The following is a 26,978-nucleotide window of genomic DNA, read 5'->3' as shown; positions in this document are numbered from 1 at the left end:
AATAGCACAAAAGCAAGTAACCCAATTAAAAAATGGGCAAAGAACCTGAATAGACATTTTTCCAAAGAAGACATCCAAATGGCCAATAGGTACATGAAAAAGCACTCGAAATCACTAATCATCAGGGAAATTCAAATCAAAAACACAATGAGGTATCACCTCACACCTGGCTATTAGCAAAAAGACAAAAGATAACCAATGTTGGCGAGGCTCTGGAGAAAAGGGAACCCTTGTGCACTGTTGGTGGGAATGTAAACTGGCACAGCCATTATGAAAAACAGTATACAGGTTCATGAAAAAATTAAAAAGTAGAACTACAATCCAAAGGAAAGGGAATCGGAATCTCAAAGAGATATCTGCACTCTCGTGTTTATTGCAGCATTATTCACAATAGCCAAGATATGGAAACAACCTAAATGTCCTTCGATGGATGAATGGGAAAAGAACATGTGGTATCTATATACACAGTGGACTACATTCAGCAATAAGGAAGATGGAAACCCTGCCATTTGTGACAACACGAATGAACCTGGAGGGCATTATCCTAAGTGAAATAAGCCAGAGAGAGAAAGATAAATACTGTATGGTATCACTTGTACATGGAATCTAAAAAAAAAAAAGAAAGCTGATTTCCTAGAAACAGTGAGTAGATTGGTGGTTGCCAGGGGCTGGGTGGGGGAAATGTGGAAATGTAGGTCAAAGAGTACAAACTTTCATAAGATGAGTAAGTTCTGAGGATCTAATATATAGCATGGTGACTACAATTAATAACACTGTATTGGGTACTGTATACTTCAAAGTTGCTGAGAATATATCTTAAGCATTCTCATCACACAAAAAGTTAATTATTTGAGATGATGTATGCAGTAATTATCTTGATCTTGGTAATCATTCCACAACGTATATGTATATCAAATCACTTTTTATACTTTAAATATATACAATTACATTAGTCAAGTATTCTTCAATAAACTTGGAATAAAGAAATAAATACTTCTTGGCCCCCAAACTCATCTTGTTACCTTTGTTTTATAGTTTGAGTAAATATGACTTTATTATTTCAAAGGAAGAGACTGACTAAATCTCTAATGTAGAGTTGGAATATCCCCCTTACACTCTCATTTTTACAAATGAGAATGTACCCACACTATTCAAGAGGGAAAGAGATACGTTCTTGTATCTCTGTGTTAAAATAGCTCTATTCTCTCATGGTCAAAAATTTTTATAGCATATTATTTATCTCCGGCTCTTATGTAGTATTGAATTTAAATCTTGATTCTGCCCCTTATTACCTTAGGAAAGCTACTTAACTGGTCTATCGTTCAGTTTTCTCACTTGTAGAGTAGGAATAATAATAATGCGAGTTATATAATGTAGGGTTATTATGAGTATTGAATGAATTAATACATGCCGAGCACTTACCTGTGTAGGCATACTGCACCAAAGAATTAAGTGCATTAGGATCGACTCCTTCCATCCTGACCTCTTCTTGTTTGGCTTCAAGCACATCATTAGTAAACATTGCAGCAAAATAATCAGACACTGCACTGAGAACCAACCTGGAAACACGAATGTTTCATAGGAACTTAAATCAGTCCATAATCTCATTGAAAAGCATGAAATACCGTCAGTAAGTCTGTGACACTGGTGAGTCTGTTTTCTGCGTAAATCTTTCTCAGTTCAGTAAAGTGTGGTGAAATTAAAGAAGCAGATTAAGTCAGTCAATTTTCGTTTAGAGGGTTAGTGCTGTTTTTCTTCATCAATTTCTCTAAAGTTTAGCTCTTCTAAATATCACACAGGGAAATGGATCCTATATACTAATGCTTTATAAATATAGGAAGATAGAGAAGGGAACACTTGTTCACTGCTGGTGGGAGTGCAAACTGGTGCAGCCACTATGGAAACCAGTATGGAGTATCCTCAGATAATTAAGGATAGATCTACCATATGATTCAGCTATCCCACTGCTGGGTATTTATCCAAAGAACTTGAAAACACAAAGGCATAAAGATACTTGCACCACTATGTTCATTGCAGCATTGTACACAATAGCCAAGACTTGGAAGCAACCTAGGTGCCCATCAAGGGAAGAATGGATAAAGAAGATGTGATATTTATACACGATGGACTACTACTCAGCCATAAGAAATGATGAAATCCGGCCATTTGTGACAACATGGATGGACCTTGAGGGTATTATGCTGAGTGAAATAAGTCAGAGGGAGAAAGTCAAATACTATGTGATCTCACTCATAAGTAGAAGATAAAAACAACGACAAACACACACATAGCATTGGAGATTGGATTGATGGTTATCATAGGGGAAGGGGGGAGGGGAGAGGGCAAAAGGGGTGATTAAGCTGGCATGTGAGGGGATGGACTATAATTAGTTTTTGGGTGGTGAATATGATGTAATCTACACAGAATTCAAAATATATTATGATGTACCTCCGAAAATAAATAAATGAAAAAAAAAGAGAAAATAATACCAACAATTCAGACAAAGAGGGGGAAAAATATATTTTCCTTAATGTTCCAATTTGTAATCAATGGACTGATTCTTTTTCATCCATACTTGCTATACTCACCAAATGTTCTGTCTGCATAAGGATACTTACCGATGGGCTGGGATTCGAAGGTGTCCAGCAATGAGTAGCACATCACAGAGTTGTTTCTCTTTCAAGTAGTTCTCCATTTTATGGAGAGTTTGCTCTGCATGGTTTACAGCAAGGAACTGCTCCTCAGACGTGTTGGCATTCATTTCTTCAGGACGTTGTGTATCTAATCTGAGAGGGAGGTAAGAGTGAGAATATGGTTTATTCTCTTAGTAAGTGTGCAAATGCCCATTAGAAATTTAGGCACATCAACTTTTAAAAGAAATATATTGGATTAAAGTAAAATTAAAATTTGTCCTTTGATCTTAAATATTTCACTATGATTAGTGCCTAACCTTCCATTACAGTAAAGTGTCATGCACAGTATTTATATCTGAAATGGAACCATAACTATATGTGGTTCAGCTGCAGGGCTAGTGGTAACTGTTATATGCCCAAACATAAACTTCAAAATACCAGCCTCTTTCTTTGATTTTTATTGGTATCACAATTACATCATTAGGCATGAAATTGTAGGCATGATTCAAAATATTCTAAAATTTGATTGTCCTGAAGCTTCTCCATGGAGTACTCATTACACATCAGAAATATTTCTGCTTGAAGAATCTCAAGCCTGAGTTCCATAACATTCTTTACAATATGTCAGTCCCATCAAGAAAATATACATATTTCTATCTTTTATATCTATTTTCCAGCTTTACTGAGATATAGTTGACATACAGCACATATAAGTTTAAGGTGTACAGCGAGATGATTTGATCTATGTATGTATTCTGAAATGATTACCACAATAAGGTTAGTTAGACATCCACCACCTCAATAGTTACGATTTTTTGTGTGTGTGGTGAGAACACTTAAGATCTGTTCTCTTAGCAATTTTCATGTATACAATACAGTATTGTTAACTATAGTCACCATGCTGTACACTAGATCCCCAGAACTTGTTCATCTTCTAACTAAAAGTTTGAACCCTTGACTATTTAGGCAAATATGACGACTGTTGAATTTATAATAATGAAAGCACATCACACAATGGTGAAATTTAAATACTAACACAAGTACATAGAGGCTTACAATCAGTAGAAGCTTAAAAATTTGATGGTTGGATGAACACACAAATACTTTCCTTGTTACCTTTCTTGCTTCTAGGCATCATTTTCCAGCCACCAGTTGGGATTAGTTTTAGTTTCCCCCACCCCTAACTCAGACTGTGTTTTTTTGAAGACAAGGTCCAGGGTGACATTACTCTCTTTGTCTGTTTAATTCAAATATATGATTCATCTCTGAATCTTCTAAACCTTTAAAGACTCCTTGGAACATTCAATCACAATATTGTATAGATAATCAGGCTAACATGGTATGAATATCCCTAAAAATTGCCTGCTACAAAATGTGCTTGTTTATTTGTTTTGGAAAGGAACAGTCCCTTGGCACCACAGACTGGAAAGCATTCAGGTTTCACTTAACTCACTTATCCTCATCTTTCCTCTGGTCAAGTAATGTTTGATTCACATTGAGGCAAACATTTGAAGTCTAATTACCTTAGCTAACTTCACATATACTCCATCCTGTATTGGAGAGGGGCATATTCTGAAGGAGTAATCTTGTGTCTCATCGAGAAATAAAAAATTATTATTCAAAGAGATATTGGTAGATCAAATTATAGCATCCAAAATATAACAGACATATTAATCTAAAAATATAAAAATATTGTAATCTACTCTTGATCATTATCTAAGAACATAATAAAATATATCAAACAAGCAAATCGACAATTAAACTAGTCTGTTGAAACTTAACCTGTTCTTTATAATTTCCCAGAGCATATAACTTGCAGTTCTCTTGCCCCCATTTTAGATACTGTAATATCAGGTCAAAAGTTACAATGGAAGCCACTGCATAAGAGAATGTTCTTCCCTTTTCTTCACTGTATGACAACTAAATTGTGACATGGGAGGCAGCATGATGGAGTGAAAAGAGCATTAATGCCTGGATTTAGTTCCTGCTTTTGTATTCACAAGCTGAGTGATCTAGGGCAAGTCACTTTATCTTTCTCAGCATTAATTTTCTCCTACAAAATAGGGATGAAAATAATACATATACCAATATTACCAATAATAAAGCTTATGTCACAGGGCTCTTCAGATGATTACATGAGAAAATGTACACGAAAGCCTCTGTACAGATGTTGTCTTGAGTTAAGTTACTCCTAACTACGAAAATGTACTTATTTCCAAAAATATCTTTAAAAACTTTTTGTTTTGAACTGTTATTTATTTAATTAATAAACTTTTTTTTTTGAGCAGTTATAGGATTACAGAAAATTTGAGAAGTACAGAGAATTCTTTACTTTTGGTTCTCACAAGTAGGAGGACATTTGTGGTTGTTACAACTAAAGAAGAGTGCTACTGGCATCAAGCAGGTAGAGGCCAGAGATGCTAGTAAACATCTTTTAATGCACAAGGAAGCCCTCTACAATAAAGAATTATTCAGCTCAAAATGTCAATGATGCCAAGTTTGAGAAACTCTTGTCTCTCCTTTAATTCTACAATTAGTTTTTTAGGCCTTTGAAAGCAGGGACTATGTATAAATTTTTTTATACGAATGCACCTAATACAATGCTTTGGCACACAATCAACATATAATTGCTGATTTAATATTCAAGCCAAATTTCAGTGACTAAACATTACTCTATATTAACGTTTTTTTACTGTGGCAAAATGAGTAAATTTATTGAGTTCTGGGAAAGAGGAGGGAAATTTGGGCTATTGTTGCAAAGCACCATTATTTTAATGAAATTTTACCATACCAAAAATTGTGTTTATTTTTAAACATTACTTTTTAGAACAGTTTTAGATTTACAAAAAAATTGAGATGATGACAGAGAGTTATCATATACCCGTACTCAGTTTCCCCTATTATTAACATCTTATGTTAGTATGGTACACTTTTTACTATTAATAAACCAATGTTGATACATCATTGTCGACTAAAGTCCATATTTTATTTCAATTTCTTCACTTTTTACTCGATGTCTTTTTACTATTCCAAAATCTCATCCAGATACCACATTTGGTCACCATATCTCCTTAGGCTCCTCTTGGCTGTGACAGTTTCTCAGACATTCCTTATTTTTGATGATGCCGAAAATGTTGAGGAGTATTGTTCAGGTATTTTATAGAATTTCCCTCAATTGGGATTTGTCTGCTTTTTTCTCACAATTAGGTGGGGTTCTGGATTTTCAGTAGGAAGACCAAAGAGGTAAAATACCATTCTCATCACATTATAGTAAGGATGCATTCTGTCAACATGACTGACCACTGTTGATGTTACCATTGGTCACCTGGCTGAGGTAGTGTTTGTCAAGTTTCTTCACTGTAAAGGTACTCTTTTTGCCCCATTTCCATCCTATTCTCTTTGAAGGGAAGTCACTATGTGCAGCCTACACTTAAGGAGTAAGAGACATTATAGTCTACCCCCTTGAAGGTAGAGTAGTTACGTAAATTATTTGGAATTCTACTGCATTGGATATGTCTTTTCTCATCTCTCTGTCTAATTATTTTTTATATCAGTATCAACTCATGGATATTTCTTTTATACTTTGGCTTATAATCCAGTACTACTTTATTAATTTTGTTGCTTAAATTGCTCCAGCTTTGGTCACTGAGAGCTCTTGCAGTTGGCTCCTGTGTCCCTTTCACATACCCAATCATTGTGGGGTTATTTTCAGCACTTCCTTACTTTCTGACACTAGAAGTTACCCTAGGTTCATCTTCTGTAGAATCAGCCATTTCTCCAAGAAGGCTTAGTTCCTTTTATTGGAGAAGCATCTTAGAAATCAAGATCTGAGCACTAGATATGCTCGTTGTGACTCTGTGTTACGGCTTCTAGGTTTTCTCAGCTGATGGAAAAAGGAAATATATGTGTATATACTAACCCAATAAAATATAAATATAAAATAAATTTAGGATGACATTGAACGTGTGAATGAGAATTGTAAACCAAAATAAAAACCAAAACAGAATTTAAAAAATCAGTTGTCCTAAATACAATTACTCTTCTCCTACCAGGATGCTTCAAATAGACTCTAATGAAAACAGAAAACTAAACAAATAATGTTTCCTTAAATGCCCATAGTGTCATACAATATACAAGCCACATTATATTCTCCAAGCAAGTGCTCAGCATTCAAAATGGGCTCATAAGAAATTGAGAAGTCAAGGATTATTGTTAGAAATCTTTCTTTAAGCACTCAGAGATGCAGTTTAAATGCTTACTTTGGGGAAGATGGCAGAGTAGCAAGGCTCTGAACTCATCTCCTCCCACAGACACAATAAATCTACAACTACCTGTGGAACAATTCCTCTGAGAGCAATCTGGAACCTGGATAAAAAGAACCCTCACAAGGGACAACACTGACAGGGGTGGAAGAGGCAGAAATGCATCTCTGCTGAGGAAAAATATCACACCCTAGTTGCAGTACTTCCCAGCCAGGAGCAATCTTAAAGGTACTAAGCTTTTCCTGGAGGAGTGAGGGTATCTTAGCAGGGGTTCTATGCTACAATAGGGATCCTGACATTTAGATTCAGCACAACCGAGATGATATATGATAGATGATAGTGATCTGGATAAAAGGGTAGAGGAAATCACCAAAGCTGAACAGAAAAAAGAATTAAAAAGAATGAGGACAATCTAAGGGACCTCTAGGCCAATATCAAGTGCACTAATATGTGTATTATAGGTGTCCCAGAGGGAGAAGAGAGAGACAAAGGGGCAGAGAACTTATTTGAAGAAATAATAACTGAAAACTTCATAACCTATGGAAGGAAACAGACATCCAGGTACAGGAAGTACAGAGAATACCAAACAAGATAAACCCAAATAGGCCCACACCAAGACACATTATAATTAAAATATCTAAAATTAAAGATCAAGAGAGAATCCTAAAAGCTGCAAGAGAAAGGCAACAAGTTACACAGAAAGCAAACCCCATTAGGCTATCAGTTGACTTCTCAGCAGAAACCTTACAGGCTAGAAGGGAGTGGCACGATATATTCAAAGTGCTGAAAGGAAAAAATACAGCCAAGAATACTCTATTCAGTATGGGTATCAGTCAGGGTGGAAGGTAAGATAAAGAGTTTTCCAGAAAAGCAAAAACTACAGGAGTTTATCACCACTAAAGCAGCTTTACAAGAAATGTTAAAGGGACTTATTTTAGTGGAAAAGAAAAGACCACAAATAGGAATAAGAAAATTATCATAGAAAAAATATCACTGGTAAAGGCAAATATACAGTAAAAGGAGTGGATAACCACCTATAAAGCTAGTATGAAGGTCAAAAGACAAAAGTACTAAAAATATCTATCTCCATGGTAAGAGGTTAAGGGATACACATACACACAAAATAGGTTAAATGTGATATCAAAAACATAAAATTGTGTGTGTGGGGAGTAAAAGTGTAGGGCTTTTAGTAGGAAGTCAAAGTTAAGAGACCATGAACTTAATATAGGTTATTTACATAGGTTATTACATGTGAACCTCATAGTAATCACAAACCAAAAACTTACACTAAACACACAAAAAATAAAGAGAAAGGAACTGAAACATACTACTAAAGAAATCCATCAAATCACAAGAGAAGAGAGTAAGAGAAGAAGAAAGTAACAGAGAAGAACTATTAAAATACCCAGAAACACCACACATCTATGGACAGGTAATCTTTGACAAAGAAGTTGAGAGCCTACAATAGAGGAAAGAAAGTCTCTTCAACAAATGGTGCTGGGAAAACTGGACAGTCACATGTAAAAGAATGAAAATCAACCATTCTTTTTCACCATTTACTAAAATAAACTCAAAATGGATCAAAGACCTAAAGATTAGGCCTGAAACAATAAGTCTTCTAGAAGAGAATATCGGCAGTACACTCTGTGACATCAGCTTCAAAAGAATCTTTTTGGACACCATGACCCCTCACATGAGGGAAACAATAGAATGAATAAACAAATGGGACTTCATCAGACTAAAGAGCTTCTTCAAGGCAAGGGAAAACAGGATTGAAACAAAAAAACAGCCCACTAATTGGGAAAAAATATTCACAAGTTATTTACCCGACAAAGGGTAAATCTCCATAATATACAAAGAACTCACACAACTCAACAATAAAAAATCAAACAACCCAATTACAAAATGGGCAGGGGACATGAACAGACATTTCTCCAAAGAAGATATACGGATGGCCAATAGACACATGAAAAGATGCTCATCATCACTAATCATCAGGGAAATGCAAATCAAAACTACACTAAGATATCACCTTACACCTGTTAGAATGGCAAAAATATCCAAAACCAAGAGTGACAAATGTTGGAGAGGCTGTGGAGAAAAATGAACCCTCATACACTGTTTGTGGGTATGCAAACTGGTGCAGCCACTACGGAAAACAGTATGGAGATTCCTCAAAAAGTTAAGAATAGAAATACCTTATGACCCAGCCATCCCACTACTGGGTATCTATCCTAAGAACCTGAAATCAGCAATTCCAAAGTTCCATGCACCCCTATGTTCATCGCAGCATTATTCACAATAGCCAAGTCATGGAACCAACCTAAGTGCCCAGCAACTGATGATTGGATAAAGAAGATGTGGGGTATATATACAATGGAATACTACTCAGCCATAAAAAGGACAAAGTCGTCCCATTCACAACAACTTGGATAGACCTTGAGGGTATTATGTTGAGTGAAATAAGCCAGATAGAGAAAGACGAACTCTGTATGACTCCACTCATAGGTGGTAGTTAACATATGGACAAAGAGAACTGATCGGTGGTTGCCAGGGGAAAGGAGGGTGGGGGGAGGGCACTAGGGGTGAAGTGGTGTACCTACAACATGACTAATAATGATCTACAACTGTAATTTCACAAGGATGTTAACTTTCATAACCTTAATAAAAAAAAAGCAATTTAAAAAAATACCCAGAAAAAAGTAACAAACTAGCAATAAGCACATACTTATCAATAGCTACTTTAAATGTCCATGGACCTAATGCTCCAAACAAAAGATATAGGGTGCCTGAATGGATAAAAAAATAAATTATGTACGTTGCATACAAGAGACACACTTCAGACCTGAAGACACTCAGAAACTGAAACTGAAAGGATGGAAAAAGATACTCCACGCAAATGGAAACAAAAAGAAAGCTGGGGTAGCAACACTTACATCATACAAAATAGACTTTAGAACAAAAACTGTAACAAGAGACGGAGAAGGGTACTACATGATGATAAAGGCAACAATCCAACAAGAGGATATAACACTTGTAAATATCTATGCATCTAACATAGGAGCACCTAAATATATAAGGTAATTATTAACAAACAAAAGGAGAAATTGACAATAATAATAATAGTAGGGGACTTCAAGACTCCACTTATACCAATGGATAGATCATCCAAACAGATCAATAAGGAAACGGTGGCCTTAAACAACACATTAAACCAAATGGACTTAATAAATATATACAAAACATTCCATCCAAAAACTGTAGAAGACACACTCTTTTTGAATGCACATAGAACATCTCTAGGACATATTACAGTATTAGGCCACAAAACAAGTCTCAATAAATTTAAGATTGAAATAATACCATGCATCTTTTCTGAGCACAAAGATATGAAACTAAAATATACACACGATGGAATACTACTCAGCCATAAAAGAAGATGAGATCTTGCCACAACGTGGATGGACTTTGGGGGTGTTGTGCTATGAAAAATAAGTCAGAAGGAGAAAGTCAAATACTGTATGCTTTCACTCCTAAGTGGAAGGTAAAAACAACAACAACAAACAAACACATACAGAGATTAGATTGGTGGTTACTAGAGGGGAAGTGGGAGAGGGAGGAAGGCAAATGGAGTAATAGGGCACCTGTGGATGGTGATGCATGGTAATTAGTCTTTGGGTGGTGAACATGATGTAGTCTACACAGAACTCAAAATATAATGATGTATACCTGAAATTTATATAACGTTATAAACCTCAACAAAAAAGATGCTTATTGGAAACATGTGCTTACTGAGTAGTCCCACATATTAAAACTAAGGCTAATGAAAATATTTGGAAAAACGTTAATCCAAAGCTACATATTTGAGTGCATATACTGAAATGCAATCTTGCATTGCAGGAATAAATCCTACTTGATGATGGTGTATCATTTATTCAACATGCTACTGAATTCTGTTTGCTAGTATTCTGTTGAAGAATATTGCATCTATAGTCACAAGAAATGTTAGTCTAAGATTTCTTTTCTGGTGGTACCTTGGCTTTGGAATCAGGGAAATGAGTTTGGAAATGTTACCTCCTCTTCAATATTTTGAAAGAGTCTGAAGAGGATTAGTATTAATTCTTCTTTAAATATTTGGTAAAATTCACTAGTGAAGCCATGTAGTCCAGGGTTGTTCTTTGTTGGGAGGTTATTGATTGCTGATTCATTCACCTTTTACTAGTTATAAGTCAGTTCATATTTCCTGTTCCTTCATGATTCATTCTTGTCCGGTTGTTTGTTTCTGGGAATTTATCCACTTTATTTGGTTATCCAAAGATGGCATACAATTGATGATAGTAATTATAATGTTTTTTATTTTTGTAAATCAATAGTAATGTCTTTTCTTTTAATTTCAGATTTTAGTTGAATCTTCTCTTTCTTTTTAGTCAATGCAGAGAAAGGTTTGCCAATTTTGTTGATATTTTGAAAGAACCAATTCTTGATTTCATTGGTTTTCTCTATTGGTTTTTTATTATGATTTTATTTATTTTTGTGTTAATGTGTATTATTCCTTTCCTTCTGTTGAGATCTAGTTTGTTCTTTTTTTTATTTAAGGAATGAAGTTAGCTTTTTGATTTGACATCCTTTTTCTTTTTTACTGTATACGTTTATAACTATAAATTATCTTCTTAGCACTGCTTTTGCTGCATCCAATGTTTTGGTATGTTGAAATTTCATTTTCATCAGCTCAAGATATTTTCTAGTTACCCTTGTGATTTTGTCTTTGCCTTTTGGTTGTTTAAGAGCATATTGTAATTTACACATATTTGTGGATTTGCTAATTTTTCTTCTGCTATTGATTTCTATTTTACGCCATTGTGATCAGAAAAGATACTCTGTATGATTTCAATCTTTAAAACTTACTAGGATATTACGCAGTCTGAGATATGATCTAAGCTTTAGAATATTCCACAAGCACTTAAGAAAAAAATCACTATTTTTCTATTGTTTGGTGGATTGCTCTGTATATATCTGTTAGGTTGAATTATTCTATAGTGTTCTTCTCTATTTCCTTATTGAACATATGTCTGGTTATTATATGGATTATTGATATTGGGGTATTGAAGTCTCCTAATATTATTGTAGGTCCACATAATTCTCCCTTCAATTCTGTCAATGTTTTCTTCATCTAATTAGGAGCTGTGTTGTTTGTTGCTTCTATCTTTATAATTATTATATCTTATTGGTGAATTGACCCTTTTATCAGTATAACCTTCTTTGTCTTTTGTAACAGTTTTTGACTTAAAGTTTATTTAGTTTAATATGAATATTCTATAGATATTTTCTTTGTGGTTACCACGGAGATTACATAAAACATCCTAAAGTCATAATATATTGTAATCTGATCCGAACTTAATTTTAATCATGTAGAAAAACTCTATTCTGTTACAACTGTGTCCCTCCTTTTTTGTTATAGACTTCACAAATTACATTTTTATGTATTGGATTCCCATAACTATAGATTTATAATCATTTTTTATGGTTTTGACTTCTTAAATCCTGTAGATGAATAAAAAATAGTGTTATAAATTGATATTACAATAATACTTTTTTATATTGTCATGCATCTTTCTTTGTCTGAGAACTTTATGTTTTGTTTGGCTTTGAGTTACTGTCTAGCATCATTTCATTTCAACTTGAAGGATTCTCTTTAACATTTCTTGTTGGGCAGGTCTAGTGGTAATAAACTGTCTCAGTATTTGTTTATCTGGGAATATCTTAATTTGTCCCTCATTTTTGAAGGATGGTTTTGCCAGATAGAGAATTCTCAGTTGATAGTTTTATTTTCTTTCAGTACTTTAAATATATCACCCCATTGATTTCTGTCCTGCAAGTTTTCTGCTGAGGGAACTACTGATAATCTTATTGATGATTCCTTGTATGTGAATGAGTCACTTCCCGCTGCTTTCAAAATGTTCTTTCACTTTCAACAGTTTGATTACAGTTTGTCTTGTCTGGGTCTCTTTGGGAGTTTATCCTGCTTGGAGTTCATTTAGCTACGTGTATTTCAAATCTATATCTTTCTTCAAATTTGGGGAGCTCTCTACCATTATTACTTCAGAGAGGCTCTCTGCCCCTTTTAATCTCTCCTCTTCTTCTGGGATTTCAGTTATGAATACACTGGTCTGTTTGATGATGTCCCATAAATCCCTAAGGCTTCATTAACTGTTTTTCATTCTGTTTTCTTTGTGTTTTTCAGATTTGATAATTTCATAAACTTGTCTTCAAGTTCACAGATTCTTTCTTATGCTGGTTTGAGTCTGATGTTGAAGCCCTCTAGTGAATTTTCAATTCAGTATTGCATTTTTCAGACCCAGAATTTCTGTTTGTTTTTTAAAATAATTTCTATCTCAATATTCTTATATTCATATATTGTTTTTATGATTTCCTTTAGTTCTTTTTCTGTGTTTTCTGTTAGCTCTTTGAGGATGCTTAAGGAAGTTGTTTAAATTCTTTGTCTAAAAAGTCCAAAATCTGTTTTTTTAGGGTCAGTTTCTTGATATTTATTTTGTTTCATTTGAATGCGCCATATTTCCATGTTTATTTGTATGCCTTGTGATCTTTTGTTAAAATTCGGCCTTTGGAAGAACAGCCACCTTCCCTAATCTTTGCATAATGGCTCTGTGTGAGGGAAGTCTTTCCCTAATCTGCCCAGCATGAAGGTTTGAGGTCTTCTCAGGGCTTTTCTGGGCATGCATCTTTTGTGGGTTTGCATGTATGCTTTTTATCCCAATCTCGCATATATACAATTGCTTATACATGTATTAATTTCTCTAAGTCTCACCACTGCTGCTTCTTGGGGCCTTAGATATTCTATTGTATTCACTTGCCCATAATCTCTTGCATCAAGGTGTCCAAGGGTCTACAGTTCCTCTGCAGCTTTTATGTGCTGTGGTGCCTGCCCCTACCTTCTGTGGCTTCCAACCTGAGATTCAAACTATACTGCCATTCTCATCTGAGCTCTGAGTTAGGCAATAATGAAATCTGTTTCTTGGGTAGCCTATAGACAGGCCAGAATGTTGCAGACAAGTTCCACTCTTTTCCTTGTATCCTGGGAAGGAAACCAAGAAATATGTTGCTTTCTTTCAATTATGCCATGCCACCCTGGGAAGGAGGTAGTACGAGAGCAAGCACAAATGCCATGAAATTTCCTACTGATGTGAATGTGATTTTTTCTTGATTGGGCATTTTCTTGGTTGCTGCATATCTTTGACTTATTTCCAGAGGTCCCACAAAGCTATTTTAATCAGTCTTTAGTTGTTTACTTGATATATACATGGTTAAACGAGGGTCTGGAGCTTCTTAATCCACCATCATGCTGACATCACAGAGGGTACTGTTTCTTGATTTTATTTGCTTTTTATTTGAAGTTCCTGTCTTTTTTTGAGTAACAGTAAAACAGACATCAGAAAAATAAACCTTTAAGATTGCTTTTGCTACAAAGCTATTTTGTAACAATTTTAATTTAAGAAAGAATGGAAAGCATTATCTTAAAAATTGGTGAGGGTGTTAATTTTGGCAGCCTCTTTTTAAAATAAACTAAAAAATTAAAATATGCACACTCTGTAAAGATATTCTTGGGGAGCCTCAGAGAAGCCTCTAAGTTCAAAGTTGAAAATCTGAATGCACTTACATTACGAGAATATGTCTTTTACCATAGTTCAAATGTGGTAAATGCACAGAACCAGGTGGTGCTAACACAGAGTGCATAATTAATATTTAGGCATTTCTGTTCTCAAATAGCTTCATATCGTTTTTTTCTGGTTTTCTTTTGTCAGGCGTTTGTCCCATTTTTCAAGTGAGCCATGGAGGTTAAATGGAAACTCAGGCTTCTTCTAAAGGTTCTGCCTAAGTTCCCAAAACTCATTATAGAAAAGATTATTTTCTTACTGAGGGAATGTAAAGCCACAGAGAAAAATTAATTTCTTTTTTTAAAATTACTTTGTACACGGAAATGATTGACTATACAAAAAATTGCTTTCTGAAATCCAGGGTACAACCTTATTGCTTAAATAAAATTCTTGTACTGACTCTCTTTTAGAGAGCTGTTAAAGCTTGATCCATGCGCTTTTCTTGGCAAATAGACGGCACTCAGTAAATGTCTGATCAATATATTAATTTATGCACATATTTTAACACTTTTTCAGTTTGAACTTTACTACATTTGGAGTCTTGAAAATTGATGAATTAAATCTCAACAACAAATCACAAACTTAAAGATTCCTCTTGCTCAGATAGCTATAGTACATATTGGAAAACTTGCAGTCATGCAGGTAATATTACTATTCTGAGGAGCATATTAAGCCAACATCCTAAACCTATATTAGGTAGAGTATTTCATCTGAAGAAATGATGCATCCTTTTATGTGAAATAAGTATTTTAGTATATAACATGGGATCATATTTTAAGATGTATGCTGCTGTAAATGACTAAAATTATTTGAAAGGATATACTATATATGGATAAAAAAGCAACAGCTTACAATGTTTCCATTAAATCCAAAGCATATGGCTATCTATGTAGGCATATCTGTTATTAATACTTAGGATAGTATATTTCAAAATTTTATTATTTAATTATAATAAATGATGATGGCATCAAAGTTGAAAACACTTTCATCTAGGACTGTAAAGTGTGTTTGATCTGGGATTTCTAGCTTCCAGAATTGTGAGAAAATAATGTTTTTCAAAAATTATTTTATTGAAGTCATATTGGCTTATAACATTGTGTGCATTTCAGGTGTACATTATTATATTTTGGTTTCTGTTTAGACTGCATGGTATTCACCAACAATAGTCTAGGGTTTTTTTGTGTGTGTGAGGAAGATTGGCTCTGAGTTAACATCTGCTGCCAAGCTTTCTCTTTGTGCTTGAGGAAGATTTGTCACTGAGCTAACATCTGTGCCAATCTTCCTCTATTTTGTATGTGGGATGCTGCCACAGTATGGCTTGATGACCTGTGTGCAGCTCTGCACCTGGGATCTGAACCTGTGAACCCTAGGACGCTGAAGTGGAGTGCACGAACTTAACCACTAAGCCACTGGGCGGCCCCAATAGTCTAGTTTTTATCCATCACCATACACACGTGCCCCTTTACCCCTTCTGCCCTCCTCCCACCCCTTTTCCCTCTGTTAACCACCAATCTGTTCTCTTTCTCTATGTGTTTGTTTCTTGTTTATCTTCCACATATGAGTCAAATCATATGGTATTTGTCTTTGTCTGACCTATTTTGCTTAGCATAATATGCTCAAGGTCCATCCATGTTGTGGAAAATGGCATGATTATGTATTTATTAGCTGAGTAGTATTCTATTGTGTGTGGGGTATATATACATATATATCACATCTTCTTTATCCATTCATCCATTGATGGGTGCTTGGGTTGCTTCTATGCCTTGGCTATTGGGAATAATGCTGTCATGAACACAGGGACACATAAAGTTTTTGGACTACTGATTTCATGTTCCTTGGATAAACATCTAGTAGTGCAAAAATCTGGATCATATGGTATTTCTATTTTTAATTTTTTGAGAAATCTCCATACTGCTTTCCATAGTGGCTGCACCAGTTTGCATTTCCACCAGCAGTCTATGAGGATTCCCTTTTCTCCACATCCTCTCCAATGCTTGTTATTTCTTGTCTTGTGAATTATAGCCATTCTGACAGGTGTGCGGTGATATCTCATTATAGTTTTGATTTTCATTTCATTAATAATTAATGATGCTGAACATCTTTTTATGTGCCTATTGGCCATCTTTACATCTTTGGAAAAATGACTGTTCATATCCTCTGCCCATTTTTTGATTGGTTTGTTCATTTTTGTGTTGTTGAGTTGTATGAGTTCTTTATATATTTTGGGCATTAGCCCCTTGCTGGATATGTGATTTGCAAATATTTTCTCCCAGTTGGTTGGCAGTCAGTTGGCAGGTTATCTTTTGTTTCATTGATGGTTTCCTTTGCTGTGCAGAAACTTTTTAGCCCAATGTAGTCCCATTTGTTTATTTTTTCTTTTATTTCCCTTTTCTAAGTAGCCATGGTATTTGAAAGATACTGCTAAGACTGATGTTCAAGAGCATACAGCCTATGTTTTCTTCTAGGGATTTTATGGTTTCAGTTCTAACATTCAAGTCTTTAATCCATTTTGAGTTAATTTTTGTGTGTGGTCTACTTTCCTTCTTTTGCATGTGGCTGTCCAGTTTTTCCAATGCCATTTATTGAAGAGACTTTCCCTTCTCTATTGTATGTCCTTGGCTCCTTTGTCAAAGATGAGCTGTGCATAGATGTATGGTTTTATTTCTGGGCTTTCAGTTCTGTTCCATTGGTCTGTGTGCCAGTACCATGCTGTTTTGGTTACTATAGCTTTGTAGTATATTTTGAATTCAGGAGGTTTGATACTTCCAATGTTGTCCTTTTTTCCCAGGATTGCTTTTGCTATGCGGGGTCTTTTGTTGTTCCATATAAGTTTTAAGATTCTTTGTTCTAGTTCCACGAAGAAAATCATTGGGATTCTGATTGGGATTGCATTGAAACTGCAGATTGCTTTAGGTAATGTGGACATTTTAACTATGTTTATTCTTCTAATTCATGAGCATGAAATATCTTTCCATTTCCCTAAGTCTTCTTTAATTTCTTTCAATAATGTCTTATAGTTTTCTTTTGCTGTCTAGGTTAAATTTACTCCTCGGTATTTTATGCTGGCATGATCAGTAAAAGCAACAGAAAAATACAGGTATCCTTAGGAGGATACAAAAAGAGTACAGGTGAGCTTAACCTTGAACTATAAATTTACTCCTCGGTATTTTATGCTTTTTTTGTGATTGTAAATGGGATTGTATCCTTGATTTCTCTTTCTGCTAGTCTCTTATTAGTGTATAGAAATGCAACTGAGTTTCGTATGTTGATTTTGTACCCTACAACTTTACTGTATTCATTAATTATTTCTAATACTTTTTTGATGGATTCTTTCAGGTTTTTTATATATAGAATCATGTCATTCACATAAATTAATGTTCAAGTCACCAGGTCTGTAGTGGTTTATTATGGCAGTCCTAGCAAACTAATGCAAACTATATATAAAATTAAATATAGAGTCAGGTAATATTTTTCCTGACTCATTATCTCATAAACACTTGTTGATAGCAACTATATGTATTTAATAATAATAAGTGACAAAATCACAAGAGATATAAAAAACTAGTATTAAATATTGGATTAGTTGTAAAAATTAATAAAATTTGAGAGGAGTCAGTATGGTGTAGTCAATAAGAATTTAGGCTTTTTACTCAGATAAATGCTTAATCTCAGTCCCAAAACTTCACTAAGTGACTTTAAGAAATTCAGTAAACTTCCCTAAAGCTCAACTCTTTCCATCTGTAAAATAGCACCAAGTCAAAAGAGGTTTTTTTGAATGCAACATTGTTCATTAAATATTAGGCATTGTAGTCACCAGCAGCACTATCACCACCACCACTGTCATCATCATTATCATCATAATGACCATGTAGGGCTGGCATGATCAGTAAAAGCAACATAAAAATACAGGTATCCTTAGGAGGATACAAAAAGAGTACAGGTGAGCTTAACCTTGAACTATAGACATGGCCTAGATAAGTAGAAAAGAGTGAGAAAGGCATGGAAGGAATGGTGAACCAGGTGAACAATAGCTTGTAAATATTGTAATTGCTGTTATTTGCCCCAGCTGGATTTCTCTTAGATGTTAGAAGGAATGTAGAAGTAGGAAAGTAAAAAGTAGACTATAAAAAGAGGTTAAACACCGAGAAAAGCAAAGGTCATTTACTAAACCTGGTGTGGGCGATGAAAACTGAGAAAAGGGAAATCTGGGGTCCGGAACTGAGACAATAGGAAGGAGTTGCTCAGAATGAATTAATCTGAAGGGCATTCTACATGACAGTTGACAGTGACTTGACAAAGCAAAGAAAGTGAAAGCAGTTACCATTTGGCTGCAGTGAGGCCCCCTTTTGAAGGTCTTCTCTGAGTAAAAGAATGGTAATTCTGAGTCAGATACCTGGGAGCAGAAAAGTGCGCAGCATGTTCAGCACCAGCATTCAACTAACTTCTCTGGGGTATACAGATTACATGTGAAACAAAAGTGAAGGCAACAAGTAACAATTACATATTAGTTTTAATGAAATACAACAAGGACTAGAAAAAGAATAATATAGAATTGTGATTTAAACAGAAACAGTGTCAAGAGAAGTTGGTGATCTTTTTTTTGTTTGTTTTATTTGGGGAAAAGTAATTTAACTGAAGGGAGCTTCATGCTTTTTGTTGTTATTATTACACCATGCTGGGCAAAAAGTGTCTGAAAAGAGGTTAAGAAGTCCAAAATGATGAGACAATCTCACAATCTACACATAAAAGACAGCCCCTTAGATATGAAGATTGATGTAGTTGGTTGAGGTTGGTGAAAGATCTATGAAGAAATTCTTAAAGCCTTGTGATTTTCAATAGGAATAGTGGGTAAGGCAAGGGGAGGTAGATAGTCCTCCAACCAGTTTTTAATATGGTATTAAAATGTTTGCTTATTTATTGTTTTCATGTGGTCTTATAAGACTGTTGATAGTATTTTGTAGCAGTGTTACTGTTTTTCATTTGCTTTATAAGATTCACAAAGCTGTGATTTTTATTAAATACAGAGGTCAGTTTTCTGCATTAGAATTTTTAATAAGGTTTATTTGTTTAAATATAAGAACATATTTTATCATGAACGACCCTATCCTAGAAAACATCTTAATTTTTCTTGTAATTCTATCCAATATTTTCATATTATATATGAATATATTTCTATTAAAAATAATGATTTTAAGCTACTAATAAAAAATGAATAACTATAGAGTGCTGACTAGTAAGTTATGAAATCTGGTATAATCATTTGCAAGTAATGCAGCCAAATCACTCACTAAGTAAGTACATGCTGGTACAAGATTCCTTTTGGATACATTATTGTAATTAAGGCACATTTTCCACATTTCCCACAATATATTGAATCTGTGATGTCTATCAAGTGTTTCATTTAACATAAGCAGAAAATCTGTCAGAGCTGAAAATAGAACATATTGAAGCGTTCCAAATGTGAAGAGCTATACTTGTTTCCAATATGTTTGCAAGTCTGCCAGGAGTGAATGTATTTTTCTTCCCTTCTTGATATCATCACAGAAGGCTATTTTTTATATATAAAAAGACCCATTAGCACCTTCCTTTCCCAAGCTTTCTTGGTATAACCTTAATGCTGTATTACAAAAATCATCTAAAGTTAATGTTCATGTCTGTGCAGATACACATACCACCGTTCTGCATCTTAGTGAAAGCATGCTACCAAGTATTTTAAGCCAATATCAAGATCAAGTCCTAGATCTAGACGTATATCTAAATAATAAAAAGAAAAATGTATATTCTCATTTATGCCCTAAATGAAAATTAGATAGAGACTGTAATAAAGATATATTTGTGGAATATAAAACTAAGGCTTTGCGTATCATCAAATAAAGACAAAAGAATATATTTTTTGAAATCTCAGGAGAATGCTAGAAACTGAAGTGCTACTACCTAGAGTACCCTTTACTCCAAGTACTATTTGATTTTGCTGTTGTCTTCCTTAGTTTTAAAATAAGATTTAAGGAAAGAGAAAAAATCCACAGGACAAAGTAAGGAAAACTATTGATAGTGAATTTTAATGATGAACATTATAGAATATTGTTAGTTCTTAAATAATTGCTTTTCATGTTGTACTTGTGACCACTCTCTCTTCACTCTAAAATATAGTTAAAGATTTTCTATCCATTTTACATGCCTAAATAAACTATAATTAAATTAGTAATAAGGACAGGTTGGGGGTCATGCTAATATATTTACTGTGGGTAATGTTCAAATGTCTTCCAAATATGCATTCTTTGAGCAAAGTGAAATAAATATTTGCATGCTAACCAAGTGAATATATTTATTTATAAAAATAGCTTTTGCTCTTTTACATCCAAAAAAGTTTTTGTAAAAATAGCAAAACAAAAACATCTTCATGAGGCTGGAGTGGGGGCTGACAGAACTGATGCTTGCCTTATCGGGTACCTGTTATGAGCCTATTTCTCTTCAGAGTTGCTGCATATTATGAGGCACAATTTGAGCAGCAGTATATCTAAATTCACTTTATAATGAACCAGATACTTTATAATTTTAACTATGGTGCAAGTTCCCATGCAAATATAAAGCAGTCTTTTATTTTTATCTACACTTATCAGAAAAGGAAGACTTACACACCCTCATACATTACCAATGTAATAATAATAATAGACTATTTATCGAGTATCAGTTATGAGCCAGGCAGTATACTAGATATTTTCTTATATATTAACCCATTTAATATTCACAGTCTGTACGTTAAATTTTTTCCCCTTTTTCAGATATGGAAACAGGCTCAGAAAAACTTTCCCCACATTACATGCTTAGTAAATGAAGAATTTGCTTTTAAACTAAGATCTGTCTGATCCTAAGGCTGATTTCTTTCTAGTATTCCATTTAATTACAATGCCATTTAAGTACTTACATTACATTGCACATTTAATTTATAAGATATTGGAATCTTTGTATTGTCTTCTAAACAGTTGTAATTTAGGCTAGTACAGATAAAGTATATATTTATTCTAAAGAAAATATTAGAAAAGAAAATTCGTTGGAGACAGCAGTTCTGTAATTTCTGAACTATAATTTCAGAAATTATATTATCTTCTCAAAGCTTCTCAAATAGTTTATTATACTGATAAAATGTAAGGATTACAAATTAGTGACCTGGGAATCACATTTTTAGCTCATGCTATTTTAAGGAGGAAGACAACAGTTTTGGGATTGCTTGGTTTAGAAGTCATTTATGAAACACATTAGTTTCCTGGGCTGACCTACTAATTTTAGCATTTTACATCCTTTACTTTTAGAGCTTGTTTCAGGAAGAGAGGGCTCATTTACTGTTCTCTTAAAAAATCTTATCTATGAATATTTTTAAAAAGAAATAAATTATGTTTTTCATTACCAGATTTTAGAGGAGACACAAGAAAGGAGGGAATGATGTTTCTCTTTCAAATAGTATTTTCAGATTGATGATGAAGTGTTTTGATTTATATTTTTTAGACTCCTGTACCAAATCTTTGATTTGTAGTGTATTTTGAAAACAGGGACTACAAGAAAAAACAAACGCTGTATAATGGGTTTCTTTCCTCTTTAATAGAGTTGGATGACTTTACTGCAATTTGCATATAAGGTTCATTTGAATATTTAGGCCATGCACAGTGTTTTTAGTTCTTTTTTCAGAGAGTGACGCTATTATCAAACCCAAAGTAGAGTTGCTGATGAGGTAGTGACAGAAGGAGAAATGCGGAACTGAAGTAATAATTGTACCCTCCCAGTGATCTAAGAATGCTCTACTCAAAGCAGCAGAGGGGATACAATCATCTAAGCCCATGTTTGGCACTCTCTGAGAATCACATCACTGTTTTGTTTGCTGCTTATATTTTTCATATTTCTAAACTATTTATAGGATCAAGTGAATCTGATTATATGTTTACCTCAGATGTTTAAAATATTCAGGACCTGTGACTGTAGATAAGGAACACAAGTGGTATCTTTCAGAATGTTGATATATGAATTGAAAGATAAATGTCATTCATACATGGAATGTAAGTTTTAAAAAACATAATAACGGGTTATTTTAGTCCTCAAAGCTGGATTAAATTTGAATCTAGAAAAGCAAAATATATTTTTTAGACTGAGTTGAATGTTTCTGGGGAATATTTTTTTTCCCTTTCACAGTACTTTTGAATTCGGCACTTAGATATTTAGGTAAGGCAGTGGGTCAGGATCCACTCAGTCAGTAAGGACTTCAGGAGAACAAATGAAAGGCTCAGAATGCGATGAGCCAGCCAAATAGGCAGATAGACGAAGATGAAGTGGGCAGAGATTTACGGAAAGACAGGGCATGAAGTCAAAAGGCTGAATGTGAGAAACTCAAGAGGAATTAACAGAAAAAAAGAATTCCACAATAAAACCATTGTATATCATATTAGAAACTATTATATTAATTTCAATAATCCATAGAGCAAATCAAGCCACCTAAAAACACAATGACAAAATATGTGTGTCTTATTTCCCATGGTTTAGCCATAAAATGGTTATTATTTCTGGTTCCCACACAATGTTATAAAGTATTCCACTATACATTCTTTTGGAAGTTTTAGCTTCCCTTTTTATCATGCACAAAATATTTCAGGACCCACTACTAGTTAACAGGAAAGTACAGAAAGATGTAGCATTTTACTTCTCTTTGGGTGGAAATAATATCAAAATTAAACTATCAGAATCTATTATGTTAGAGTCATATATGTTTTAACATCGTCATAACAGTGGGAATTTTAATTGTGTACTCCCTCATTTGATTGGATTAAAAGCTGAGAGTTTCAATAATTCTCAAAATAACATCTGTTATTTTTCTAAATTGCTTAGTGATTTTATTCACTTCTATCTCTTCCCTAGATTGGTACATTTTCCCCTTCCTAATTATTTTGCAAAAATTAAATGAGCTGACACTTAAGTAAGTAGATAATAAAATCATTATCTTCTTTATATTAAATTATTGGATTGCTTTACTTAATTAACATATTCACAGTTAATTCACGGACCTATCACCATTTGCTTTTACTAAATGGAATGCCAAAGTATCAGTATATTCTATATTCACATTACCTATTATAAACGACCTGTCAAACTTCATTAATTTGGACTTCTCTAATTTAGAATTTGTAATACTTCAAATGGTAGACTAATACTGTTGAAAAGAGTTTACCAAGCTAATTAATCCAGAACAAAGGAAAATACTTACAATTACAGAGAAGACAGTTTTAAAGTAGAGTAGAAACATTCATTTACAAACCAAAAGTATAACCCTAGTATACACAGAGAAGAACAGATTGGGTTTTGATATACTCATTACAAATAATTCTTGAATAGACATTTAATTAATATTCCTACTAGGCCATATGCATTTAAAACAATTTTCTTTCTTTTTGAAATAGTGTTGGGATCAGAGTCCCATTACTATCATGTCCTGTGACCTAATGTAACCATGTAACCACAGGACCAGGAGCAGAATTTGCCAGCCCAAAATATGCCTCTCTGGCATAGGAATTATTTTGGGCTGATTATTTTTAAGAAACTGCAGACATAGGAGAAGCTCTGAAAACTGAGGAGAACTTACCCATTTGTAAGGGAAATTCACATTTATAAGAAAATTCTCCATTTGTAACGGTGCTTTCCTCTCTGTGCCAGGAAGGCGAGGATGATTAAATCTCTAGAAACTTATCAATAGAGAAGGCAATGACTTAAATCTACATAACAACATCACCCTTGTTTACTGTGCTGACCTCATTGTTTCTTTTATTGAGGTAACATTGGTTTATAGCATTATATAAATTTCAGTTGTACACCATTATACAGAAATATACTATTTCAGTGTAGACTACATTGTGTTCACCCTCAGAGTCCATCTGCCATCTGTCACTGTACACATGTGCCCTTTTACCCCTTTCACCCTCTTCTCCCCCTTCCCCTCTGGTAACCACCAATCTGTTCTCTGTGTCTAGGTGTTTGTTACTGTTGTTTTTTATCTTCCACATGAGTGAAATGACACAGTATTTGGCTTTCTCCATGTGACTTATTTCATTTAGCATAATACCCTGAAGGTCCATCCATGTTGTTGCAAATGGCAAGATTTCATCCTTTTTTATGGCTGAGTAGTATTCCATTGTATATACATGCCACTTCTTTTTTATCCATTCATCCATTGATGGATACTTAGGTTGTTTCCAAGTCCTGGCTATTGCGAATAATGCTGCAATGAACAGAGGAGTGCATATATCTTTTTGAATTAGTGTTTTTGTGTTCTTTGGATAAATACTCAAAGTAGTATAGCTGGATCATATGGTATTTCTATTCTTAATTTTTAAAAAAAAATTATGTTATTGAGGTCATATTGTATTATAACATTGTGTAAATTTGAGATATACAATATTATATATCAGTTTCTGTGTAAACTGCATCATCTTCATCATCAATAGTCTAGTTTTTATCCATCACCTCATCTTAATAACCAAATGTTAAGGCTATTTTTCAGAGGTGTAGGCCAGCCAGGAGCATGCACAGAAGAGAAAATTTTGACCTGCTAATGGAAAGTAATTCCTGCCAGGAATTCCACATACCAGTCTGCCCTCCTTGATCCCTTAAACCTTACTCCATACCCTGAATCAGGGAGACAGAGTTGAGAGCCTTTCCTTCTTGTCTCCTTACCAATCAACTGCATAATAAACTGCTTCTTCCCTCAAAGATCGGTATAGCACAGTACTGTCTTCTGTGCACATTGGGTGGAGAGAACCCTTGCTCAGTACCACTAAGACTAATTAGTGGAAAGACATCAAATTCAAATGAACAGACTTTTTGACACAGGAAAAACATGAAGATAGTTTTCTTGTCTATGAAATGATTCCTCTGCACCGAATATCAAATGATGGGAAGATAGCACTTTTTCAATACTCACAGAAAATAATATGTAAATTGCTGATTCATTTAATTTAGCACATTTTTATTGAGAGACTACTATATACAAGGCACTGAACTGATGTATTATGCACCATAACACATGTGAACAGCCTACCACTTTCTACAGAAGGTCTTACAGTCAGATTCTCAAGAAACAAGGTTCACAGCCTAATGTTGTCCTATGTTTCCACATACAGTAAAGCAAATATTAACCAAAATGGAATAGTGTTGTCTTGAAGTAACCGCTATCTTTTCCCCTCCCCACATGGATTCTTTATGCCTAAACTTAGCATATTTATTTTCCTCTCTAAGCTTCAGTCAAAGTAACTTTTTGAATATTGAGAAGAAATTCAAGAGGAATAAGGTTAGATAAAAGGTAAGCCTGGAAATTCATGGCAGCTTTGAAGAGGTTTTATGCCAGAAAGGTGTGTGTTAACACCTATGCCACCTAGAAACATAAGCAAAGACTTAAGACAAATCATGATTTTATTATTCTTCCTATTTATATAAAGGTGAGGAGCAGGTATGAGAATTTCAGTTCCTTATTTTAAGGCAATCTTTATGTTCTGGAATGAATTCTAGGTACAATGCCAATATCAATAATAATCATAGTTAACACTGAATTATCACTTGCCATGTGAGAGGTACTTCTCAAAGTAGTCCACGTAAAGTAACTCATTTAATTCTCTCAACAACTCTGTTCTTATACTAATTTCATTCATAAAGAAACAGGCTCTGCAGAGTGTTAAGTAAACTGCTTGTCATAAAGCTGCTAAGCAACACAATCAGAATTTGAATCCAGACAGCCTTTCTCTAGACAGCCAGAGTCTTAACTACTAAAGAAAATCTCCTCTCTTTCTGGAGCGTCTGGTTTCATTTGTCTCTTTCTTGATTAATTTCAGAGATTAAATGCAGACTAATAATGACTAACCATATATTAAATTTTGTCAGGATCTGGATAATTATAACAGCTCGCATATGTCAGATTCTTTCAGGCATCCCAGAAGTTGGAAGGTTGCCCAAGAGACAGTTTGTGCCTCCAATTTTCTTACATATAGATTGGAAGTAATAGTTACAGAAACCTACAGAGAGAAGCATAACTTTAAAAGCGCACAGCATTCTGCTCTGCCTCCCTACAGCCATATTGTAACACACAGCTGTGAAGGAAATGGTTGTATCCATACTATATATTGTATCTATACTATATTTGGAAGTAAAATACCCTTCAATTCTTAAGTAATTTGATTTATAAGTATTTTTGAGACACATTTAGGTAATTTCTTTATTGAAGTCTATTTAGTCTCTTCCCAAATGAATGATTTTCTAAAAAGAGTATAAGAATTCATTCATCCATTTAACAAATATTTATTGAATGCTTACTGAAAAAGGAAGAAAGACATGGAGGGTCTTCCGCCATCCATGGTTTCATGAGATGAATTATTATTTTCTGT

The 26,978-nt window shown here is 34.2% G+C and overlaps 1 protein-coding gene across 1 annotated transcript in view; it reads right to left on the bottom strand.

Annotated features, from left to right (window-relative positions):
- KLHL4 (kelch like family member 4) overlaps window positions 1-26,978 on the bottom strand; it is a 108,938-nt gene that overhangs the window by 41,386 nt on the left and 40,574 nt on the right. The window contains exons 2-3 of the mRNA XM_001500704.6: window positions 2,619-2,786; window positions 1,423-1,559 (exon numbers count right to left, since the gene is read on the bottom strand). Of these exons, the coding sequence (XP_001500754.2) occupies window positions 1,423-1,559; window positions 2,619-2,786 (305 nt within the window). The remainder of the gene's footprint in view (window positions 1-1,422; window positions 1,560-2,618; window positions 2,787-26,978) is intronic.

The sequence above is a fragment of the Equus caballus genome, chromosome X, assembly GCF_041296265.1.
Source record: "Equus caballus isolate H_3958 breed thoroughbred chromosome X, TB-T2T, whole genome shotgun sequence".
NCBI classification, from domain to species: Eukaryota; Metazoa; Chordata; class Mammalia; order Perissodactyla; family Equidae; genus Equus; species Equus caballus.
The sequence above is the reverse complement of the archived record's forward strand: the minus strand, read 5'-3'. Positions and strand labels throughout refer to the sequence as shown.